At 37.0% G+C, this 26,273-nt stretch overlaps 1 protein-coding gene across 11 annotated transcripts in view; it reads left to right on the top strand.

Annotated features, from left to right (window-relative positions):
• GRM5 (glutamate metabotropic receptor 5) overlaps positions 1–26,273 on the top strand; it is a 241,465-nt gene that overhangs the window by 8,461 nt on the left and 206,731 nt on the right. For all 11 annotated transcript variants that reach the window (XM_038158744.1, XM_038158772.1, XM_038158791.1 and 8 more), the window contains one exon: positions 1,088–1,967. In XM_038158744.1, the coding sequence (XP_038014672.1) occupies positions 1,289–1,967 (679 nt within the window). In that variant the 5' untranslated portion in view covers positions 1,088–1,288. The remainder of the gene's footprint in view (positions 1–1,087; positions 1,968–26,273) is intronic.

The following is a 26,273-nucleotide window of genomic DNA, read 5'->3' as shown; positions in this document are numbered from 1 at the left end:
TGTACTACCAATGTATTCACTGGCAGGTGAGATGGTATTTAATGTGCTCAGGGATCAAGACCTGGCAAACAACTGTTTAAGCACTATATTTAAAACTGGAAACCTTCTGCTGCAAATCCATTGCCAGGTGCTGAACATTTTCAAATATATTTTCTAGTTCCACAGGTTAACCACAGCCCAAGATGTGGCGTGTTTGCTGATTTATTTCTTTATTTATCCTTCAACAACAGTGAAGAGAAGTGCAGATTGCATTTCGGTTTATAGGTGAATGTAGCTGATCAAATATTTTGGGGATTAGTGCATCTGTACAGTCTTTGTGTTGACTTCTTTATACCAGTGGAGTCTGTAGGGTTGTGTACAGTATAAGGATTTTTCAAATTGCTTTTTGATGATTTTTGAAGTAAGGATGTAAAAAGGTGAAAATAATTTCATTGCTTTGCTGTTTTAGAATTATTGTTTCTTAGCTTAAAACAAATATAAATATTAATAACAAAACCAGTTCTCTTAATCTTGTTTAAAAGACAGCTTATTTCGTGTTGGATCTTGCAAAATGAAAAGAAATTTATGCATTATGCATTCCTCAGAATAGCAGCTTTGTGTGTCAACAGCAGTTTCCTAGTGCTGGAATGGATAATAGAGTGCAGTCCAGGGTACATTAGTGTGGCATATGCGTATTAAAGATATAGAAAGTGTCTGAAATTAAAGGGAGTTGTTTTTGAAGACACCTATTAGAAATAGCAGCACACCTTTCCTCTGTAGAACTAAATACTTGCCAGTGTTTCGTGCATTTGAAAACATTTCCCCAAAGAATTTTAAACATAATTGTCAAAAAGAAATATGCTGACTTAAACCAGCAGAAGTATGAGCCTAAGACTGTGAAATGTTCAAGTGAGGTAAAATTTTGCAGCTTGAAAATGATGAAAGCAAGCATATGCAGCAGACATTGTATTACAGGCATTGATGGCTGTAGAAATACGTGCAATTGTAGAAAAGATTATAAGATATTGTATCTTAATATATGATTATATATATTGCTGACTTTAAAAATAATTTTAAAGATCTTTCTCTTATTTATTAATTTTTGAAGGGTATGAGGATTATGACCCCATGTGCAGCTCTGCATAGCTGTCCACTTGGAGATGATGGTGGCTCCTTAGAGAACAGATGCCAACTCCTGGTTAACAATCAGCATAGTGCTCCTTCTATCCAGAAGATTTGATAACTGCTTTTCACCAGCTCTCCAACTTTTTTCCATCATGTTGTCTCTACCAGCCTAAAATTTCCTAAAATGGTCCTTTTGCTGTTCCTTGCAATTCTGCTGTTGAAGGAAGATGTCTGTGGGAACTTTGGGCTTTTGGTTTCGGCACAGGCAAATGAGAGAAGAGTGGTTGCACACATGCCTGGTGATATTATCATTGGAGCTCTATTCTCTGTCCATCACCAACCAACTGTTGACAAAGTTCATGAGAGGAAATGTGGAGAAGTAAGAGAGCAGTATGGTATTCAGAGAGTGGAGGCAATGCTACATACCCTTGACAGAATTAATTTGGACCCCACACTATTGCCAAATATAACACTAGGATGTGAAATAAGGGACTCCTGCTGGCATTCTGCTGTGGCTCTGGAGCAGAGCATTGAGTTTATAAGGGACTCTCTAATTTCTTCGGAAGAAGAGGAAGGGATGGTGCGATGTGTGGATGGATCATCATCGTCTTTCCGCTCCAAGAAACCCATTGTTGGTGTTATTGGGCCTGGCTCCAGCTCCGTTGCTATCCAGGTCCAGAACTTGCTGCAGCTTTTCAATATACCTCAGATTGCTTATTCTGCCACTAGCATGGACCTAAGTGACAAAACTCTGTTCAAGTATTTTATGAGAGTGGTGCCCTCTGACGCACAGCAAGCAAAGGCGATGGTGGACATTGTCAAACGCTATAACTGGACCTATGTTTCTGCTGTACACACCGAAGGTAAGAGGTTGCTTTTTACAGTGTAAAAATGCCTTTGGAATACTCAGGTGTGGTCTAATTTATGTATGATTATAGTTTGATGTTGTTGGATTTTTGCCAGTCAGCTGTCAACAGTATAGACTTTACTTAATAATAACTTTATATTCTCTGGGTCTGAAGTAGCATCTGAAGTAGCATTATGTTGTCAATGGCTGAAAACATATTTTGAAATACAGGATGATGTATGCTCTAGGGCCACTCATTGGTAAAAGTGCTTGATCTGGAGTCTCCAAACTTAATTTAATTTAGTTGACATTTATTTATTTTTCTTTATCTACTAATGTGTAGAATAATATTTATGACTATTTTAGAATCAATGGGTAGTGAGAAAGCATCTGGTCTTAGTGCAGATGAGAGCTAAATCATCATTTGAAACTGTAGCTGAGTCAGAATGTGTTCCTGCTTAATGTCTGAGCCAGAGCAGCGCAGGTACTAGAAAACATGCAATCCTGGCTAATATTTGAATGCAAGTTGTTCCAGCTCCTCAAAATAGATATCTTATTATTCTTTTTACAGTACTCCACAGAGTATTGCACTACTTCTTCTTCTGCCTATAGGCATTGGTTTTGGGAGAGAGCAAGGGAAGTTTCCTTGAATTCCCTCACACGTTTATGCTCCATCAGGTGTCCAGAAAATCAGAACTGTGTGCTACATTACTTTCCTCTTTTTATTTGTTTGACATAGAGCTTAAGCCTTTTATCCAGTGTTCAGAAGAGTATGTGATTAAAGGGAAATGCTATGGAAAAGTGCACTTGATTTCATTATTCCTTGTTCTGATAGAATTGAGTTCATCTTGCTAGAAGTGACTAGAATTTGATACTGTCTCAAGAGCAAGTTTTGTCAGGCCTTGCCTAATGACACCACCATTTAAGGAGTTTTATAGAATTTAGTTCTGTGATCAGTTTTAGGAACTCACTACATTGCCTCTGTTCAAATAGGCAGATGCTAAATGCCAGGCTCAGAATACAACTAAGAATGAAAAACGTTAAGAGATTGAGTAGTGGTGGTGACGTTGCCGAACAGTGGCAGATGCTGCTGGCTTTATTACAACCAATAGAGAGCAGATTGCCCTTCCCACACACTGAGTATGTTTCTCTGGCAGGCTTTATACTATTCAAAGCCCCTTTTGAGAAGATGCTGGTCCAACGGTATAATGTCGAGATGCCTTTCCTCCTACAGATATGCAGAGAACTTGTTCTGCAGTATTAAAAAAAAAAAAAAAGAATTTGCATGCAGATTTTTGCAACCATGTTTCCATCATGACAGTGAGAGCTGTTAAATAGCCAAAGCTTTTTTTGTTTGGAGATGCATGAATACAGAAACAGTTTAATCTAAAACTTCAATGTTCAAAACAGTGTATAAATCACTCTACATGACATCATGTAGTGAGGGTATTCTGTACCAGCTGATGCCTTTGGCATGGTTAGGTGTGTAGCCTACCCTTCACAAATATGTGTGAATAACATCATGGTGAAAAATAATGCCACTAACAATAGCATAAGGTTTTATATCCTGAATACTTTTGATGACTCATCTAGTTTTTGCAATGAACAACTTTTACACCTCTCCTTGCTGAGATGGGATGTTTTTATATTCAGTGTGGGAATAATCATGCTTTTATCAAAGTCTGATCCTTCACAGAGTGAAAATATGTACTTTTTCCACTTTCTGAGGACACTCTTTGAAGCAGATGGTAGCATACAGCACATTAATCTTACGACAGAGGAACTTTGTATTCTGCACTGGAAAGAAGGGAATAGGGACACAAGGGCTGGAATGGGACATAGATGCTATGGGCAAGACGAGAAGTAAATGAGAGATGAGCTGAATGTGAAGAAGAAAAGCAAAATTATATATGTAGTACAACATATGCCTACTTCTGCCATTATAAAAGTGAATATGGTAGGTGGAACATTGTTAAGACCTGAGACCTCATGCATATTTACAGCAATATAATTTTGGACTTCAGTGAAAGAACATTAAACTTGAGTGAATCTTATGATCCTATCATGTAATTGCATAATCTGGTAAGGATGATGAATAGACTCTCCAGGTAAATAACCTCAAAAGTTTTAATACAGTGGAAAAGATGGTATTTATGATGGAATAAAAAAAAATATTAGCTGATCAAGATACTTCTTTGAAATGTGACAATGTATGATCTTCAGAGCACTTTCTAAGGACTACAGCACATGTTATGCCTTGCATTTTTCAAACCACCTTTAAAAAACCCTACACATTAATGCTAAAGAAAAGGAATTGATTAAATAAGCAAAAGAGAGATTATTTATTTATTTATTTATGTTGTAATTGTGACCCCTTGTAACCTATAATATTCTAAATTTGCCAATCAGCTCACTCTCCCACATTCACAGGCATTATTTCCAAACAGAAAAAAAAAATTTGAATCCTGGTCCTGGAGATTTTTACTGATGTAGGATCCCAGAAGATCCCATAGAAGGTAGTCCTTCTTTTCACACATAGAAGGTAGTTCTGGCCAGCTACTTTCATTATCTTTAGATAATTTTCATTCATTAATTTGCTCATTAACCAGATTCTTCTGGTTTTTATGATTATATTCTGATCAATATGATCTTTGGCTTCTATGAATGATTTCCATGGAGAGGGAGGATCCTCTCCTCCTAAACTGGATGGAGAGCAAGAAAAAGACATGAAAAGCCTGTTAGTTTCATGCCTTTGGTAGTCTCATCAGCAGATGAATTTATAGGTCTCTTTTGGGTCTATTGTAAGAAATGCCTGGCACACATCAACAGTTTCATAATAAAAAGCTTCTTGTTTGAATCTTTCCTTCCAAACTTATCTCTGCAGTGGATGAATGTTTTGGAAGATTGATCTGAAGTTGTGCTTTTTAAACCCTTACTTAAGATTTACAAATTTTAAATACACAAAAAATGTTGAAAGATTCTTGCAAAATTTGCTCCTTTGACACTTAGCATTACAAATTAAACAAGGTGATGCCCCTACGTTTACCAGAGACCTCTAAAAGTATTGTATTTTTTTTTCTAAAAATGGGAAGGTAGCAAGGACAGTTGTCAGTGTAGCTTTTGTAATTTTGAGGAGAAAGGTTATTCAATCCCTTCAATAGAAAATGTAAGCAACATATGAATGACATTTCTCATTTTAAAAAGTCATATTTCTGTAGTGTATTTTACATAAGCCAATCAGAAATCTTTGCAAGTCTTAGTCTTGGGTTGTAACTCTGTCTTTCTTGGCTCTGTCAGGAATCATTAGCATCACCTTCCCCCTCTCTCCAACTCTTCCTTACATTGAATCACTTGTGGGATTCTACTCTGAACCAACCTGGCTTTAAAATAAAACTTTTTCATGCACAATGAGGACTGTTTTCCAAAAAGCCCTATCAGTTCTGAGGTTCAGTACATGCTGTGGCAAAATGAGCAGACAAGTTAGCAGTGCATGCCAGGGACCTAGGAGTGAGCAGGAATGAGGGAAACTGGGATGGGAAACTCCTTGTACTAAGGACCTATCACTCAAAGCCTGAAGCAACTGCCTCAAAATTTGTGGATTACTACAATAGGCATGCAAGGGTGTGCTGGAGTTTCTACTGATCCAACTCTTTCAGTTAATGTTACAGATTTTTTTCCACTTCTGTGGTAGGAGCACAGCTTAAACAAAATTTTCTTAAAATTAAACCAACATTCACTTCTTAAACCAACTTCACAGACAGACAGCAAGTCAATAATGCAACCGAGAGCTTTGTGTGCTCTTCTGTCTGAAGAAAAGTAGCACAGCAGAGAGAAGGCCCCTAATTTAGTCTTGCAAGAATGTTTGAGATCCTTTTTTGTTGCCCACCTCTGTGGAAAGTAATGCTCACAGGAAGGTGGAGAGACGGAAATTTGCGTGTGTGTTTTTGGGTGGTGATGGCTGGCATGCAGGTGGGCCATGCAGCTCATGCACCATGGGGATTTTTCTCAGCCTTTTCTTGCTTAACCACTTGACACCACAGTTAATCGAAAATGGTGGGAGGAATCTGGAAGAGTCTGGCTGATTTCCAAAAGAGACAGAGTTGCCTCTTTACCTCATTTCCCATATGAAAGCATTCCCTGGTCTTTTTGAAAGATCAAAGAAAAACATGCAATTTTCTCTTCTCCAGTCACTGAGGTTTGAAAGCCTCATTCTGAAAGCCAGTTTGAACTCAGTACCCTCCTGTTAAGCAGACTGACATTTGGATCAGGCCTTTCTAGTCAGAGACAAGATCAATCCCAGAGAATCTCTGCTTAAAATTTGCCTGAAGTCAAATGAATTAATGACTAGAAATGCAATTTTCATTGCCTTTGGAAACCATTAATTTTGCTGCACTGAATGGGGTGAAGAGGTGATGTATGCTTGAAAAATAGAATTGTGCAGGGGTACAATTGAAACACAATAAGCCAAATACATTGGGGGTGGCAAGGGGGGAATTTATTCTGGTTATGTAAAAGGTGTAATTTACTTTTGAAGGCAGCCTTAAGAAATAAGACAGTTTGTTGACATTTTCTTCAGGCAGCTCTGCAGATAAACATTGAATGAAACTCATCTTCAAAATCCTGCATGTTTAACTTCACTTTCCTCCATTTAAATTGATCATAAGGGCATATAGAGAGGTGGTTGCCATTCATTATCTTGGGATGTAATCTGGCAAGCATAACAAAAGCAGACCGCATTTTTCCTAAAAGTCATTTCACACAATTCCTTTCATTTTTGTTCAAATGTATCTGGTTAAAAGACTATTTTTGTCCCCATCCTTTGCTCCCAAATAAAAAGCTAAATCAAAATTAGTCTGTGAGAATAGGATGAAGAAATGAATGAAAGAACTGCAACAAGTCAAAGTTAAACCAGTTGTCTGGAACAAACTGTACTTATATGAAGTCTTTCCTGCAGACTCTAGATTTGTCTTCTCTAGAGACAACAACTGTATCATGGTCAAAAACATTATTTGCTTTTCACAAAGTAATACAATTGAAATTTGGGTTAATTTCATTTGAAGCAGAGGTGATATTATTTTCATGCTTTATATGCAGGGAAAAAAACCCCATGTTGAAATAATATACCAAGAATGTCTGTGCTAGTCCATGAAAATATTTTCATTTGCAGACAAAATCTATTTCTAAAAATCCATTTCTGAAAATCGAAGAATTTCATGTCTAAAGACTGGAGAGTATTCTTCTATTCCAGCAATGTTTAATTTTTGCTATAGGATAAAAATAATTATGTGTCTGGAGTTTTCTGAAATTGCTTTTAAACTGTTTCAAACATAAATTTTGAGATCAGAATTATGACAATTTGATATTCTCTTAATCATATAAATCTTCTAGGAAAATTGAAAAATATCTCTCTTCTGAAAGAAAATATGGGGAAAAAATACCAGTTCAAGTTCCAGTCCTATCCTGTTGCTTGCTCATTATTAGTGAATATTGACATCTGAAAGAGGTAGCCATTTCCTTACCTAATTTCAAATATTGATCATAGTATCCCAGTTGTGAAAAGTGAGCAAATGCTCTCTGCCAGCTGGGAATACTGAGACAGAAAAGTGAAGTAATGTTGAGTCAATGTTTGTCTTGCTCTGCAGTGAGTGACTGCCCAGACAACATTTTAACACTGCTCAGGCCAGGCACACCTGCTATGAAGGATCTTGGCTGACAGAAAAATATGAAGTATATAAAGAGGAGTATACTCTGCACTCTGTGAGTGTAATGGGGATGAAAATTCTTAGGGAAAATACCACAAGACTGCAAAAGGAATATGAGCAAGGAAGTGTGCTATTCTAAATCCTAAAAAGAAAACTAATTTTTTAAATGAATGACAGAAAGTGGAGTTAGCTAAGAGCAGGTCATTCAGGTTGTCAAAATGTCACTTTGCTTCTTTTTTTTAGGGACTAAGTGTTTGAATGTCACTTTTCCAGCCACTTAGACTCTATAGGAACTCAGTGAAAGTTTTAGTGTCATGAAACTTGCCTATACTGAGATGAAACAATGGGAGTCCAGCAACCTCCAGCTTTATCTCCCCTTTTTCCTCTCCTCAAGGCCTGGAAACAGCCCAGTTACTGTCCCCATGCCCAGGCTGCACCTCTTCAGTCAGAGAAGGATCTATAACGTTGATGAGATTTGGAAATCTTTCAGAAAACAAAGTTTCACTGCACAATGCTTACTGGGTCAGAGCAGTTTTATCAAAGATAGTTCTTCTAATGTGTGTTATCAGATGCTCAAGGGTAGTGGCAATGATTCCTTTTTTATATCACTCATTGATATTTTGTCTTTAAGATTATAAAGTATGTGCTATAGACCTGGTTGGAAAACAGATATTCCATGCAATTAAAAAAATACATTTCCTGAAGTAATTTTTGCCCCAAGTCATAATTCAAAGCCAAAATAGCAACATTTTTAGTGAATAAAAGCTCTGAAAAATTTAGAATTTGGTCAAAATAAACTGCTTGACAGGTTTATATTAGGAGTTGATAAAAGATTACTTGATAAATCCAATGAGTTCTTTATTCTAAACTGTGTTCACTTTTAATTGCTTTTCACAGATATTAGTGTTCCTTAACAGTTTTGGCAAAAGGTGTTTTATTCAAGAAAGAGCTGGAAGTTTCCCTTAGTTACTAAATAAAATCCCATTTTATTTTGTGTGTGTCTTGTATTACCAATCCTGTACACAAATTAAGCATTTTTGAATATATTGAAATGTATCCAAAATGAATCCATAGTTAAGGAGAGGTCGATAAACAAGGTCTCTTTATTCACTTTTTGTAAATATTTGTGGTACTTCTGAATCTGTATTCCTTATTCTTCAAACCATATATTTTTCTTTTTTCATGTATGTTACCTAGTGGCAGGAAATTTAAATCACTAATTTGTTAACTATTTTTTCAAAGATTTTAAGGTCAAAACTAAATTTTGACATATATATATATATAAAAAAAAAACCAAAACCACCAAAACCAAAAAAATCCCAAAGCAGTTTCGTATTTGTTGAAATAGATTTGAGAATTCAGAGGTGATCAGAACGCTGGTGAGATGGGAGCCAGGAACAAGGGGAGAGAGAGAGAAAAAAGCTATCCAGCAACATTGGAAAGACTAGGATTAGAACACACTTTTCAGAGTGCTAGTTTAAGACCACAGGTAGGAAAAGACTAAAGGAAACTAGGATTTAATTTCCTACAGAAACAAGGAAAAAAGAGGATGTCTTGCACTTGTCAGCATCTTTATGCATCAAAACTGTATCATAGGCAGCTTAATAGTGCAGGAATTAAATCAATAATGCTTCAAAATTTGAAACTTTCTGTGCATTTAAGGAGCAGAATAGAAATTTACATTGTTCCGTACATTAAGAACATATCCTGGGCCTATAAGAGATAATTTGTGATTTCTTTGAAAGCTAAGAAAGGGCAAAGGACTTGTGCTGGATCTTTTAAACTTTTCTGCCTTCCCTAAGGCTGTTCTGACTAGCTCATCCTTGAATCATTTAGGAGACAGTGATCTTGGAGGGGAGCCAAAATTATAGATTTACTTTAATTTAGTTTGAAAGCCACTGCAGAGACAATAATGTTGCATCTATCTTACTAAAATCTGATTGCAGGCTTGTGATATGGAGGCAGCCCATGCTGTAATGCATGGTGTTTATATCATTATATTGTATGTGTATACATTAAAGGAATGATTGGGAAGCTTATTAACAGAACAGTTGCCATCTACCTTGGCAACTGAATTTGCAGACAATATTCCACATAAATCAATGCCTTGTTTTTAAATGAACATGATGTAGCTCATAATTATGAATATACTGACTGGAAAAGAATGTATATAAGATTTCCTTTAGCTGAGGGGTTTGATTTTTCTTTCTGGAAGTCTGACAACATTTATGGCTGGCCAGATACATGGTCCAGGTGATATATATGAAAGCCTCCATATAAAATCAATTACATTGTCAAAGGGCGAACAAACAATGTATGGGCAATGGCTTTTCTCAAAGTGCAATATATACTTGAAGAATTGCAAAGATAATATCTGGGGCGGATGGTAAACCATCACACTGAATGAGTCCCATGGCCAAAATCCAACCTAACTGTTGAGAACAGTGGAAGTATGAGGAAAATTCCTCCACAGACTGTTCTTCAGTCTGTTGTGATCTAGTCAGATGCTTCCTATTTGTCTTTAACTGGGATTACATGTTTTGTTTGTACCTTTTCTTCTTGAAATAGATTTCTTTTAACTTTTCAATTAACATTACAGGGGGTAGGAGGAAGAATAGAGGAATTACTGCTAAAAGAAAGCTGCAAAATAATAGTGAGGGGACTCTGATAAGGATCTAGAAAATTTTAGTGAAGGTAGCTACAGCAGACAATTCAGTTGTCCAAGACTGAGATTCTGGAGGGCATAAGGCGAGCATATATAAATTATAGTTGATCACACATGGCTGAATTACAGAACATGCTCACCCTTCCCTGTTTTGAATTTATAGAAATCTGTTCTCCATATCTTATTTCTGCTGTGTAGGATAGGTAATGAAATGACAGCCAGTTATTAGTAGCTATCACTTAAGCCAAAACTTTGTTTATGAAAATACACGTACACACAGAGCATCTTCACCTAAGGACCTCATGTAGAGACAGAGTTAATTTCACTATCAGGTAGTCTGTTCAGACTGTGAATTACTCATTCTTCAAATGAAATAACCAGCTGTTTTCTCCAAACTGTAGCCCTTTATTATGATAAGTTCTTCCCAGGAAAATCTTCTCTTCCCAGGCATTGTCCTAATCTTTATTTTGGTGAAACCAAAGAGCTGTAGTTCTCCTGTCACTTCTGTAAAGTGGCTTTTCCAGGTGCTGAGTTTTTCTTATAGTCCTTGTATAAATCTTTCCAATTTTGTCAAATTCATTTTTAAGAACATGCACCTTTTCTCTTAGGGAAATTAATATTCTGTTTTCTTGATCTTGAAGCCAGGCAAGACTTCAGCATACAAAGTGGTATTTCTTACCTTATTAGCAAACCAATACAATGGTGGCCTGTAAATATATACTGTTGATTTTTCCTTTTACAGTTATCTTCCTCCCTCTTGACATAGCTTCTGCTTATCTGGCTTACTATCTCACAGTTCTTGAGGTTCAGTGGGTTTTTTTTTTAAACCCACTGTTTATTTTCTGATTGCATTAATTCTTTACTATTACCCCTGGGTAGGTTTGATTTTTTTTGCTCTTATCCCTCCCTGGTCAAAATAAGATTACTGAGCAACTTCAGGTAGATAATTTCATAATTATGACAGGATGTACTGATTTGGAAACTTCTAAAACTTTTGGTTCATGTGACCCTGACTATCAATCAATGCAGACTGAGCCCTGGATAAAATAAAGGCCATCAAAATTACAAAATATTTTTAAAGTTCTTCACCTAAAGAATCCAGACTTAGTCTAGATGTATTCTAAAGTTCAGGTTTAAGGTCTAAATTCTCCTTTTAAAATATATGATTCTAAGTAGATATATTTTTCAATAAGTCTACATTCTTTAATCTTAGTGTATTACAGTGGTTAAATTTGCAGATTTGGCATTTAGTGAAAAACAAGACATTTTTTCACATGCAAGCAAAGCATTGAAGGTGAAAGATAAACTGAAAATCTTCCTCTGTTTTACTTTCAACAGGCTTCATACCCAACTTCAGTCTCAATTATGTTAGGATTGGGTTCTTGAACATAATACGTATTGCACTTGAAGAATCCAACACCATCAGGTTGCTTCAAATATGGTTCTTGTAAGCAAGAGTAGTGAGCAGTCAGGGAGGATGTGGACATGCTCTTATGGGTGTTCCTCAACTTGCAGAAAAAAATTGTCGGTGTCCATGATCTGAGAGCACTGCTGAACAGGCAGCAGACATCCTGACAGCAAATGAGTGAAGCTATGTTTAAGCATGAAGAAGGAGTAAAACTCCTTTCCCATGTCAAACTTTGGAAGTTTGGAATGGGACCTTATATCTTTGTTGATGGAGAAAAAGCAGTGATTGTCAGCTCCTTTCCCATTTCCATGATAACTTTGCGTCTCAGAGACAAATTTTATCCTAGGTTTCCAAAGAAGTCCAGGGAGGAAAGTAAGTAAAGTATGTGCTGCTCATTTGGTTTTTTTGAGTAGAACAGCATTTCAGGTTGCATTTGTAAGTAGTTTTTCCTTTTTCTTCCAACTTTACCACACGAAAGTACAGGACTCAAATACTTTTCCCATTAATGGAAGCTTTCAAAAAGATTAGGATATGTGCCCGAAATAGAACTGTGAGAGAGTGCATATTATTTTTCAAATATAAGCTTTTCATATGTCTTCAATCATGGTTACATATAAAAATGGTTACTTTGGTTTTTTCATTCAGGCAGCACTGTGGGATGTGAAGTTACTTTGCTCATTTTCATGCATATGCAAAAAAGACAAGCAATTTGCCTGACCTATTTCTTGTCCTAAAGGGAAAGTATGAGAAAACCTCAAATTTTAGGGGTCTAAAAAAAAGTTATAGTTGGATCAGATGCTCTCTTTCCCTGGTTTAAATATCTGCCTTGCAAGACCACTGTACAGGGTATTTCAATGCTCAGCTTCTTACTTTGGCACGTTCATGCCTCCTGAAATGAAAGTGGTATGTAGATGGTCTATGTCTTACTGGGTATGGAGCTGAAGATTTTGTCACTCAGACAGAATTTCTATGGAGGACCTTTTTTTTTTTTTTAAATCTAAAGATATTTATATAAAGCACGTCTGTCATCACACTTAAGTTGTTCAAAATAAAACATCTGGCGCAGCATGCATTCGGAGATCTCAACATTATGGGCTTTGCATAGAAGACAGACTGCTGCAATGACTGGGATGGGCTAGACATGTAGTACCTTCTGGTAAGCTACCTTAGATTCAACTGAGCTGTGTAAGCTTTAAAATTATAACAACATCCTGCCATGGAGTTGTATTGAGAAAGTGAGAGTTGCTTGACCTGTAGATTTACTAATTGTCCATTTCCTCCAGCTTGTGGAGGAATGACATGCAAATAGGTCTGGAATAGGAGACAAAGTGCTGAGAAGAGTCTCTGTCACTTGTGGTCAGATATGCCCATGTCAGGCTATGGTGAAGCCTCTGCAATTGCATGTGATGGCATGTTCATCACACTCAGCCACATTGGTAGAAGGAAGGTTGTTGTGTCCTCTGCTCTGTGCTGTGGACCTGCCTTTGCTGCTAGATTAACTTGTGCTTCTGTGGATGGAAACACAGTACTCTCTCTTATAGCCCCCTTCAAGAGTGGCAGTCGAATCAAATCCCCCAAACCAAAAAAGTCGGCCTGTGAATACAGGCCATGGAGAGCTAGACAGTGGAGTGGCTATTGGAGAAGGGAGTTTGGGATGGTTTATGTGGAAGTGAGATCCAGTTGCTTGCTCTTCTAAACTATCTCTGTGGCCCTGATGAAACTGTAGATATCATGCCAATGTCTTACAATGGAGAGACTGGTTCAAATACACATTTGGGCTGTACCATTGCAGTATTGTGCTCAAACTCATAGCATGGGGCACAACACTAGAGCTGAGCATCTCGACACAGCAGGCTGGATCAGAGCTGTTTTGGGTGCGCCTGCAGTCCCATCTGTAGCCTGGTGGGGACATGCCTTCAGCCATCTGCAAGGGGCCTGCTTAATGATTTTATAATGGTTTGGCATTTTGTAGGCTGAGCATTGGCACACATGGGTGTCTTTGAAACATTTATTCCAAACACCCACATTTCAAGTGTGTGATGGAAGTGTTGTGAGGAGCAATACTTTGGAGAGAAGGGACAATCAGACCCTGCTTGCAATGTGGGGCAGAGAAACTCACAGACATGCAGTTTGAATACATGTTTCTGTTACCAAACACACAGGGGATTGTGCCCTTAGAGAAGGTGCTCTGAAACACTGAGAAAAAGTATCTTGATTGACATAGCTCCCTTGGAAAAGAGGAAGAGAACACTAGAAACATGGGAAAATGAAACCTCTAAGGCTGGTTCCTATTTCTCTTTTATACAAAAGCTTTTATCTGATTCTGGTTTTTTCTCCTCTTGAACAGTTGGTAGAGTGGGTGTTACATTCAACACCTCCGTGTGACAAATCTCAGCCTACGAAGTACTGACATGTTACATTTCATTAACCATATGGGACCTAATTATACTGCCAGCTAAAATACAGGTGCAAGTCCTAAAGGACCTGTTTGCTGTATGTACATGGGCCCTATAGAATTTTAAAGTATGCTTTCCTACACAAATCTGAGAGTTCATTTGACATTTGCAATATGGATGGCTTCATTGAGATTTATAGAGCCTAAGTTTTAATATCTAGCTGAAGTAAAAGGTAAGTTTTTACTCACAAGATTGAAAGGTTTGGAGGGGATGGGGCAGCATCTGTGTGTATACTAAAAAAATTAAAAATTGTTAGAGTCTTCCCAGGAAGTAGTATTTCAGCATTTTGCAGTCATGTCCATAAAGAAAACTGGCCAAAGGCAGACAGATTCCTTAAAACAGAAGAGCGTTGACATCCTCTGTCAGACAACCTGGAACAAAGTGGCCCAGATTTGGCAGCGCTCTCCCTGTCCTGTCTGTCCTGCTGAGACGTTGGCTCAAAGACATGAGCACAATGTAATGCCTCTTGCAGCTATTTCATCACAGATTCTTATCAGGTGGGCTGTGGAAGGGTAGGAGGCAACTCTGTGCAGATAGGATATGAGTACTAAGAGAAAGCAGAATACCAAAGGTGTAGGCGAGGGAGAAACACAAGAGCTCAGGATTAAGAGAAACAAATTGCAGAAACAGCAATGGTGCTTAAGATTAATTGCTTCACTGATAGACTTTCTAGACATGAGTACTTAATACACCCTAGTTCCTATTCCAAAAATACCATCTACAAGCCCTGAAATGCTTCATGAATTTTATATAATTTTATTACTAGGAAACCAAAGGCCTGAAGGCTGGCATGCTGTACTGGAGGACAACTGTGATGCCTATCTTTTTTCTCAGACCTCTATTCTTCATTGACCTGGGCTGTCTTTCATGGTTGATGGTCATGACCTGTTACTGTACAGGAGGTGCCACACTGGGTCCTTCAACAGTTATATGTGTAACACAAGGCTTGAAGTTGTTCTTCAGACCAGAAGTGAAAGTGCAGTAAGGTGCTATAGTATTATTTGAGCCACAGTTAAATTTCAAGCAAAAGCAAACTACGGAATACAGCAGTAACTCAGAGCAGAGTTTGCATTTATAAGCAGTTGATTTGTCCTAAATATGTCAAGTAGAAATGACTGAATTTTGCTTTATAAAATGAGACTTCAAATCAATCACGTTAATACCTTCTCATAAGCTGATGGCTTCTCTCTGGCAAGATGTGTCATTTTGATATGATCATGGTAGAGGTGCTACTTGCTTCATTACACAAGCAAGAAATTAGTAATTACTTCACAGTTTTGTACAGGTGTTTGTAAAAAATCATACTTGTAACTATGATAATATTTGAGAGATTTTTTTGTGTGTATTTGTTCTCTACATTAGTGTGAAAACATGTCTTTATAAAGTTTTCCGCATATTTTTTTTCAAGTGGAAAACAGATAAACATTTTATAGTGAAAGGAGAGGATTTCTTTTAATGGAAAATTTTTTCAAAACAGTAAGAATGGGTGTTTTTGCATTTTCATTCTCTGTTGGTGGAATTTGCAGAAGTCTTATGACTTACTGCCCACACTTGTGGACATCCATAGGTGAGACATAATATGCCCAATGGCTATTTTTACTGTCCTCCAAAAATAGCAATGGTGAATTTGCAGTGAAACTATTTAGTTAATCTGCATCGATATGTGAGAAGATGCTCTGACTTCAAAGATCAGCACTTTGCCATGCCTGCAAAATTTGATGAATAAATAATTAGACCGATTGCTCCGGGTTTAAATAAAATTTAAAAAGTATTTGGGGCACCATACCAAGTAGTTACATATCTCAGAGGCACAGGGAGTTGGTCAGATTGTGAAGATGATCTATTTAAGGACTTTGCTTGAAATATGCTATGTATAAAATATACTATTCTAAGATCCACAATGAGGTTATTGATCCAGTATAATCTTTCCAACTGAAAAGTCTACAAAAAGTTACCAATCGACTCTTTCTGATGGGAAAGATCTTGTAGTAAGAAAGGATTTTTACTGCTGCACTCTTTCTAATCACATACTGCTTGAAGTTATGAGCAGTTTACAAGCAATCAAGAATTGTTTACCAATTACTTATGAAGTAATATTAGCAAGATATCTAATGTTTCTAGTAGAAAGTCAGTAGTAGCAAAACACCCAGTTCTGCAGTCGAAAAAGTATCAAGCAGAGTCACCAGACCTGTGTGTGAATAAAAGAGAAGTGGAAAAAGCACCCCTTAGGTCTTCAGACTAATTTTCAGTTTGAGTTACATTGCCTTGACTCAGTGCTGGGCTTGTATGGTGTCCTGTCCTGCCAATTTGTGAACACATGCATTGCCAGTTTGCTCAACAGGAACATGAAGATTTCTTTCACAGGCAATTGTTTTGGGTTTTTTTCCTACAACTCTGCCTTTGCCATGATTCTGCTGTCTACTTATTTGCAGTGAAAGATTTTCCTCTCTCTTGTTATGCATTTGAATAGCATCTAGCATCCAGGTACGATCACCTTAGCTGGTGCTTATATACGTCATTATAAGTAATTTGCTAAAAGAATTGCCATTACCAAATAGTAGCACTTGTAGAGTCATGACTCCCTTTACTGATAGAGCCTGAGTCCTATCCTTTTATCAACGTTGTTATTTCTGTAGTCCAGAAAGTGCAATAGAATTGGACTAAAAGTGATAGCAGTTTCAATCCATCACGTACTCTGCAGGGTTCTTGTTCAGCAAGTGCTCTGAACTCTTTTGCTATTTTTACTCTGAACAAGTGAGCTGTCTAAGAAGCAGAAAATCTGAAAACATCCTTTTCTGATAGACAATAGACTTCTGATTCTATGTTTGACAAATTTTTAATATTGTCTGTTAGAACAAGAACAAGAACTGTTCCTGCTGATGAAGGAATTGCCTGCTTGTCTTAATTACATGTTTCATCAAGAACTCTTATTGTGTATGGCAATCAGTTTATTCATTTTCCTCCCCACAATACTTTTCTCTGAGCAAAGCCACTTGACTCTTTAGTCTTGACTGAAGCAGAAACAGGTATATTGTTGTAAATTCTGCAAAACCAGCGCCTTGGAATAAAATTGCTGTTGGGGAATACTGGTGGTTATCGAAATGCTTGCTCTGCACATTTGTCTAGTCAATAAAAAAATGGTAGTTGTAACATGCTGGTGGCTCAAAATTGTATCTGTAAATTATACCCTCATGGAACTTTGGGCTAACTATTCCAGTTCTGATGCCAACACCTTATGTTTCTCATATTTCTGAGAGTAACTGTAGACTTTTTGAAATAGATTAACCTACAGTTGTTTGGTGTAGGAAATTTAATCTCCTTGAGCATGTGCATATCAGAGAATAAAAAAGATCAATGGCATAGCTTAGGCACTGCACTTCCTAACTGTTAACTCATCCCCTCCTTGCAATGACCCCTATACAAAGCAAAGCTGCTGCAATGAAGGCTGGAGCTGGGCAATGCATGCAGAATAATTTATGTTACTTGTCCTTGTTCTGTCCATTCTCCCATTGTGCAGAAGCCCCTGCGTAAACGTAAAAAGGCATCATTCTTCTTGGGAGCTTTACAGGAGTAAATGTCATGGAATTCTGATTTTTCAGCTCCTGTATGTGAAGAATCTCAATTTGCTTTTTCTTGAAAAGCTGGTTAAATCTGATCATACCAGACCTGCATATTTTGAATACTTTGTGATTCATGCTGTCTCCAACTGTGCCTGGAAATTATTTGGGACAGTTCAGGCAAAAATGATTCCAGGTACTATTATAGCAATTTAATATTGTAGAGAATCATGTTTCACCGCTAGTGAATGTTCTCTGATGATGAATATAGCAGTATAAATGTTACCTTTTTTTCTTCATAAATACCTTTCTTAACCTGTAGGCATATATTAAACAAAGCAGTTATCAGTAGAAGTGCAAACACACATTTTTTATTCCATTTGAATCTTTGCATACTCCTCTTTGTTTTTCAAGTATCTTAATTTCTTTTCAGCTCTCTACAGCTTCTTGAGATATTTAGTAGCTGCAAATGTATTATTATTAAAGGTGCTTTGTTTTATTGGAGTGAATAATGAGACACTAAAAATGCTGTGACCTTACTCAGTTTTAATTAAATTAATATATTTTGTATAAACATTATCTTTTATTGAAAGAGGACTCATTTCAGAGGAAAAGGTGTATGAGAAATTAAGAAAGATAATGAATTATATAAATTAGGACACTCAGGATCAAACAGTTGAATACAAAGAAGAGGCACTTTGGAGATTATTCTATGGTTCTGACTTTCTTATGCCAGTTAATGATATCTATTGGAGTGGGATTACTTTTAATGGATTTTCCCACTGGAAATGGAGGGAAGAGCTATGAAACCCTTAAGGAATTTTATTTAGGTAATGTTTCATGGACATCCAGTATACTAATGAAGTAAAAATTGTAAAAGTCAGGATGAATGAAGTCTTAAAAAGTAAATAAAAACAGATAGCTAAAGTCTACTGTTGCTGTCTGCAAAGTTATGAAGAAGAACAAGAACAGATTGAGTCAATATTAAAAGTAATTCAATCTTGGTCCTAGGCCAGAACAAACATTTCTTGGCATAAAAGTGGTAGAAAAGATGACTCTATTTCATTTTTTTCAAGCTTCTAACTAAATTGTCCCAAAGACTCTGTTCACACAATGCACAGTCTCTTCTAGGGGTGATTTAACCCTCCATTTCATTTTACTCTTCATTAGTGATTACTGCCTTCCTAACTCAGGTACTTCAGATATTTAAAATTACTTGTGCTGAATAACAGACTTAACAAAGATGAAGACTTTAGAACATGAAGACCAAGGCAAATCGATTGGCAGGAGAAATAACATGGCAATGACTGCAACTGAAGTGGAAGAACAACTCCTCAGTAAAATTAAAGACAGTGTCAGATAATTGTGGTCCCAAAGGATTAAGATTTGTTTGAAAAATCATAAATCTGGCAGCAGAATTTTATCTAGAGGGTCTTTTAGATCATCTTTTGGCTGTTTTTTAAAGAAAGCATTATTTCAGGAGTAGCGCTGTAATATTGGAGTATAACACAGACAATAGATACAATATAATGCATGATTGTGGGAGTGAAATGACTTCATTATCTGCAGATCACATCTCTGTAGTATGTTTGCTTTCAAGAAAAATTTTGAAGAGAAGGGTATGGAAGTAAATGCAAGATCCCAGATATGTGTCACCCTTCTTACAAGAGATTATTAATCTTAATAATCTTCTCCATAAAGGGAGAAAATATAGTTTAGATGTCTTCTGTTAAGGCTTGTTAAGTGCTGATATAGAGCTACAGAAGAAATTAGAGTCAGGGTTTGGGTTTCATAGTAGCTGGAAACTACTGTGAAACTGAGATGGACAGGAAAGTGGGTGAAATGGGAAAAGAAGGTGTGGAATATCATAAGGTTATTGTCAGCAGTCTTCAGTGATCAGCACTGGGAATAGTTTCATGTAATGCTTTTGTAACTGATGTAAGTATGATCAGCTTACTCTGTGGAATTTTCTGATGATGCAAAAAATATTAACCAGAAGAAGAGCAATTGTACAAGAAGAATTGGGTGATTTTGGAGACTAGGCTAAAAGAAATTGTACCAGGCACTTAAAATCTTTTCTATCTTTAGGTATCTAACCTAAATAGTCTAACCAGGACCATAGTCATCCTAAGCTCTGTCTGTGTATCAGTAAGAAATTCTAAAACCTGCCAGGGGAGGTTCAAATTTTTAAGCAGCTTCCTGATGAGTTCTGAGGTGTGTCACGATCTCTATTGACTAAGTGAGAAGCCTGGTGTGATGAAGTTTCTGTCTTGCCTTCCACAAATACTCCTTTTTCCTTACTGATTAATGTTCATTTCTGTTGTTTCCCAGGACCTCAGCACTTAGGGAGAGAGGGTGCAGGAGAAAAGAGAAGCCAGTAAGATATGAAAGTAAAATATGTAAAAAAAGTAAGATATGAAAGATATGAAAAAGGCAAATGGAATCTTGGAGTGGTATTTTCAGAAAAAATGGATTATTTGTCCTGATGTACAGGATTCTGTAAATTATCATCTGATTGTTGAAGTCAGGCAGTCATTAACATCTGGGGAAGAGAGAATCAAAGTGGGGACAGCTGTGTAGAAGAGTTATTAGTGCAATCTGAAGAGCCTGTCATGAAACCAGGACCTTAAAATTTGCCTTTATTTAGTGCATGAAAATGAAGCTTTAATGATACAATTAATATTTTTAAATACAGCACATTGGATAGTTACTATGTCTAAAAGAAAAATGCCAAATAAATCCAGGCTGACAATAGGAATAATTTCCAGATCCCAGGTGAATGTGGCCTAGAATAACACCACAATGGATAAACTTTTTGTTCAGTCTGCAGCTGGTTTTGAGTTACAGTGCATGCCTGATCTTCAACAGTATGTCTATATGTATTTTGAAAGAAAAAACTGCATGGAGGTGTATCTGAAATTATACACCCAGAATATTTGAAAGTAACAGGTAGAAGAAGAAAATGCATATAAAAAATTGGCATAATTATTCTTGATGAAGGCAGTAATACAACGAATTTTCAGATTACCTCATCTTTAATTCCTTGAGAAAAAACACTGGCATTAACGATGTTTGAAATGGCCTGAGCTACATGGCTGTGAGTGGGACAAGAGCAGATACTTGTAAACTGGATAAAAACTCTGATAAATGAAACTGAGGTTATAGAGCCTGATGTCAAAACTGTACCATCATTCAAATAAACCAATAGCTATGCCATGTTCAAGTTAGATAAGGAGACCAGAAAAAAAATGGCCTACTATTCAATAAAGAAGTAATTCCTCTTAAACAGAATTTCTGTGTCAACAAACAAATTTCTGTGTCTTGTTCTTTATTCTCCTGTCCCCTTTTCTTTCTGTACTCCAGTGTGCAAAAACTAAAGAAGGCAGGATTGAATGGAATGTAGTTTTGTGCATAGGAGGAACCTAAAAATTCTAAAGGAATAATTTAATAGATAAATATTTAATAGCCTAGGATGCTAATTACAGCTCAGAGGCAAAAAAAAATAGAAAAATATCAATAAAGTTTTCTCAGTATAGGAAAAGGAAGGAAGGAAGGAAGGAAGGAAGGAAGGAAGGAAGGAAGGAAGGAAGGAAGGAAGGAAGGAAGGAAGGAAGGAAGGAAGGAAGGAAGGAAGGAAGGAAGGAAGGAAGGAAGGAAGACTCACGCAGCTGAGTTATACCTCAATGTATTCCTAATGTTAGGAGAGAGAGAGGATTTTTTGCATGCACAGCAGAATGTTTGAAGGCTAGTTCTGGTCTGGGGTAACCTCATACCTGGATGTTCTCTTATTCAGAGGGGATCACAAGTGTTGATAAGGGGAAGTATTGTTACATTTTGAGATTTTAGCATAAGAATGTTAAAATCTTGCAACAAGTTTCCCAGCTGGGTTGTAAAATCTCTGTCCTTGGAAATATTCAGATCTTGACTGGAAAAGGCCCTGAGTAACCTGATTTAAGTTGCATCTTCCTGGAACAAGGGGTTGGACCAGAGGACCTCCAGATGCTTCTTCCAACTTCATTCATTCTCTTGTTTAAATGTTGTGTGTGGAAAAAGCAAGGAGATACATACTACATTGAATTTTGATTTATCTTAATCCTATTCTTCTCTTCTCCTAATCTAGTATTTTAGGGATCATAATAGTCCTCAAAAGTCTTATGAGACAGACTGTGATCCTTTGTTTTGCGGGACGGAGGGATATAGGATGAGAGTGGTCACAAGTGGTCACCTTGCTTTTGAAGCAGGACTTCTGAACCCCGAATGAAGGCTGAGTCAGCCTTTGTTTCATGAATGGGATATAACAATAACTAACAGAAACCAGAGGCAGGTTTACTTTACTGATCTCACTGAAAACTGTGGGATGGGCATGGACAACTCTTACTGATCTGGGCCAAATTGGGGTGGGGCTGTGTGTCCCATATGCTTCCCACTGAACTGTGTCTGAATTAATTTGGTCAGATATGAACTTTCTGCAGCAGATAAAGAAAACTCTCCTCACAATATAGTCTGGGCATATTGAGGAAGGTAGGTGGAGGAAAATGAAGCCTCTGTTTCATATTTCTTGTCAAGAAATATAACATGTTCCTTTAGATCTGAGCATGTGCATAGCATATAAACAGTGCTGAGATTTGTAGGCCTGTGGTATCTCTCCTATGTATCAAACAATAGTTTTAGAAAGCTGAAAAGAACTTCAAGATGGGAGGTAGGCATATTGGTTGTGGGTTGGTATGTGATGCTGGGTTGGTGGGTGATGCCAATCTGTTGCTAAGTGTTATTTTAAAATTAACCTTTTATTATCTTCTTTAACACTGGAAATTAAAGTCGAAGTAAAAAACCTTTTACTTTTAACTGTTAATTTTAAAATCAATTTGTGTTATGAGAATCTTAGGTTGTGTGTTTACAAACACTGTAATTAAACTGGAGTGGAGTGGGATTGTTCTATCCTGACCCTCTCAGGAGAACAAACTAGAGTTTATATGGACACTGCAGTAGGACTAAAGAGTTTCCATAGCTGGACTGCTTTATATCCATTTGGAAATCTGTGTGTGAGCATTCACATTTACATGTAATTGATCCCTATAACTCTTTGGAGTGACTGTAGGGTCACTCAGAGTCCATAGTCCTAGGTCATACAATTATCAGTGGATCTGTCACTGGGAGCTGTACTGAAGTTTTCTGCTGCCCTTGCTAATGCTGCAATGATTCAGTGCTGGTGATTTTTTTCCCCCTGACAAATGCAGTCAGATGGCAAGCAATATTTCACTGTGTCAAAAAATCTTAAGTGGATTCTACCTTGAATAACTGACATTCACAAAAAAACCAAAGATGATTTTGGATTTATCTATGATGAGTAGATTTAAACAATTCAGTAGATGTAAGCTAATGGACTTTTATGAGCACTAAATGGGGCAGATCTTTTACATGGGTCCCACATATCTACATGTTTATAAATAAATATACGCATATCTCTTACATGAAATGATTAGGGTTTATTCCAAAGCTCAAAGGAACTGCATGGGACTATTATAGCCAAATGCAAATATGCAAAAGTAGGTAAATATATGTAAGGAAAAGGAAGTGCAGAGGAAGCAATGATCAGTGTTGTGTTTATTTTTCCTGTCCCTCATCTGCACTTACTACTCACTTTTCCTTATGTAAGGGCAGAGTTTCCTCTTTCCTAGGTTACCCACTTCAGACAGGAAGCAGGTCAAATTTCTACCCATCCATGAACAGAGCCAAATGAATAATTTAGAGAATATATTAATGAATGATTTCTGTGTATTGCTGATGATGTGGTTCCTTTACTTACCAACCCTAAGACAGGCTTGTGTGTTGTGAGTTTTCACATAGCTCCATAGATTTATATGCCAGAAGAAGCCCATCTGCTCCGACACTCAGACCTTTTGCATAACACAGGTCATGAGATTTTACCCAGTAAATCAAGCTGTGGAAGAAATCATCCCCTCTTTTTATCAAGCCCATGAGCTTGTGACTAAACTTGTGTATATCTAATGGAAAGACATTTGGTCTAAATGTAAGGGCTCCAGGAGATGATTAATCAGATACATCCTTTAATTATGTTGCAATGGTTAATTACTCTTGCTGTTAAAAGTTGTCTTGTTTCCAATCTGAATGTGTCTGTCTCCATGGAGACATTCTTCCATGGGAATAATAGAGTGCCATGACCTCTCTCTTCATAGAGGTTTAAATTTGTTGCCTTTTTGGTAGATTGTTTGTCCTAATCTTAGGCTATAATCATCCCGACTGATGGATGCAACCTGATAGCTTGGTGTAAATACAGATCTCCTTTAATCAAGGCAAAAAATGTGCTTTAGATTTACATGAGCATGAGGCATACCAAAGTCTGCCTCTCACAGTTCACATGCTGCTCCTTAACAGCTAGAAGAAATTATTATCTGTAAAATGTGCCTCAATTTGGCTTCTCCTGAACAAACTTAATCAAAGTTTCCAGTTTTGATTTCTATTCAATTTGGCTCTCAGCCTCGGGGAGGTGAAGTGTTTTTGCCAATATCACAGATTTCACCTTCATAAAGACATATTGAAAAAGAAATTAATCTCTCTCAGGAAGGGGCTTGCCTTTTACTGATACCAGCCTGATTTTTTCACGCTGTGCTGTCACTGATCAATTAGTCATTGGTCAGTACTTATGACTCGAGGTACTTGATGAAAATAGCAATTGACCCCTTCATTTTAATAATTAATTTTCTGATTTCTTTGTAAATTACTTCAGGTTTTGAAATCTGGGTTTCTGAGCCAGAGACTACTCAAGGTAGTCCTTGATATATTTCTGCCTTCTCTTCTGTTTTCAGCATCTCCTAAACACACACTCACATTTCGTTCAGGTTCAAACCAGTTATCTTATGTAATCCAGCATTTGGGAACTTTGACATATGTCTGTCTTTGACTAAGCTTGACTGAAACAATCATATTTTGCTATACATATTTTTCTTCTTGATAAAGCCTGTTTCAAATACCAGAATAAATATAGTCAGTGATTCAAAAAATGTTATTTTATTGACATGGCATAGACTAGAGAGAATTGGCTAATGACAGAGATGCTCAGAGCCACTGTACTATGCATTTACTCTTACCCAAATGTCATCCACTGTCCACATGAGAGGGTCTTAAAACCAGCAGCATACTGGTTATTGGGTCCTGTGCTAGAAAGGGTGTGAAGTTGTTTTCATTCATTATGTTTTTTCAGATTCCATGCTTTCTCTCCATGGACATGAGGGCTTTAAAACTACCTCACATAGGCAACATCCAGGGAATTTGTGACTTAGAAAGGATGGAGAGTCTAGGCTGATTTCCACTGACTCTGCTTACATAGCATCTTAATTCACTAATGATTTCAAAAGTATTAACTAAGACATTACACCTTGGTAATAACTCAGTCTGCAAACTGGTCAGCTTTAGCACAGCAGTTAAAAAATCTGGTTCTAATAAGATATCTAGAGAAACAAAAATAGCCTCACAACTTGTCCATAAAATTCTATTTGCCCCAGATTTTCATGTGTGGTAGTGTCCCACACCTCACGTTTCAAAGGAATCCTGCTGCTGGATAATTTGTATCTTTATTGGTCTTCCCATAGCTTCTAAGGGATAGAAATAACCTGATGCCAAGGTATACCCAGCCACAGCCTGCATGCAAAGACAGGGGTAGAGAGGTACAGAAAGTGGTGCTGAAGCATGCCCTGAAAGAACTGGGATGATCCCAAAGTCCTTTCTGGCTGTCAATTCATCAGATAAATCTATATTTTATTCATTATGTTCAATTTTGTGTCATTATGACCATGAGTTATTATACAGGCATTGAACCTATATCTTAAACTTGAAAAGTTCTTGATGCTGGTGTACAAAATAATAAATTTTGCAGGGTTTTTCAAGTTTTCCCTTCAGTCTTCAGGAAAGGCTGAAATTTCCCTTAACTCCTCCATCTTTCTAGATCTGTTTTGATACCCAAACTAGTGTAATCTGGTTCCTCTATACAGGCAGGAGGCTGCACATAGAGTGTTACCAGCAGGAGCTGCTGAACACAGCAGAAAAAGGTTGAGCTCTGCCTCCCTTTCACTCAGGAGAGTGACACCAATTTTTGTTTTGTGAAATTTATTGCAGCATAACCTCTTTTTGACTTCCATTTTGTATTTTGCCGGAGATGACTGAAATTATTCAAGAGGTAATTAGAATGGGATTGACAAACATACTGTGTTCTGAAGAAATCAAGCTATAAGTATTAGGAAGTCTTTGTGGAAACACAATAAAGAGCAAACATGTTTATTGCTTCCAAAAATCCCAAAAAATTGAATTTCAAATATACATGCTTGAGATGGGAAAAATTAGGTTCTTTCACTATTTCAGTTCATTTCATTATAGTGTGGCATTTAAGTCTTAATTATATTTGATTTTTTGGGTCACTTTGTATCAACCTTGGGTACCCATAGGACAAATCTTTTTGTTCCTAGTCTCTGCATTGAGTCATATAATTTGTTATCAGATAAAGCAAAATTGGTCACAGA

This window comes from Motacilla alba, chromosome 1, assembly GCF_015832195.1.
Source record: "Motacilla alba alba isolate MOTALB_02 chromosome 1, Motacilla_alba_V1.0_pri, whole genome shotgun sequence".
Classification (NCBI taxonomy): domain Eukaryota; kingdom Metazoa; phylum Chordata; class Aves; order Passeriformes; family Motacillidae; genus Motacilla; species Motacilla alba.
This window is presented reverse-complemented; position numbering and strand designations above follow the sequence as displayed.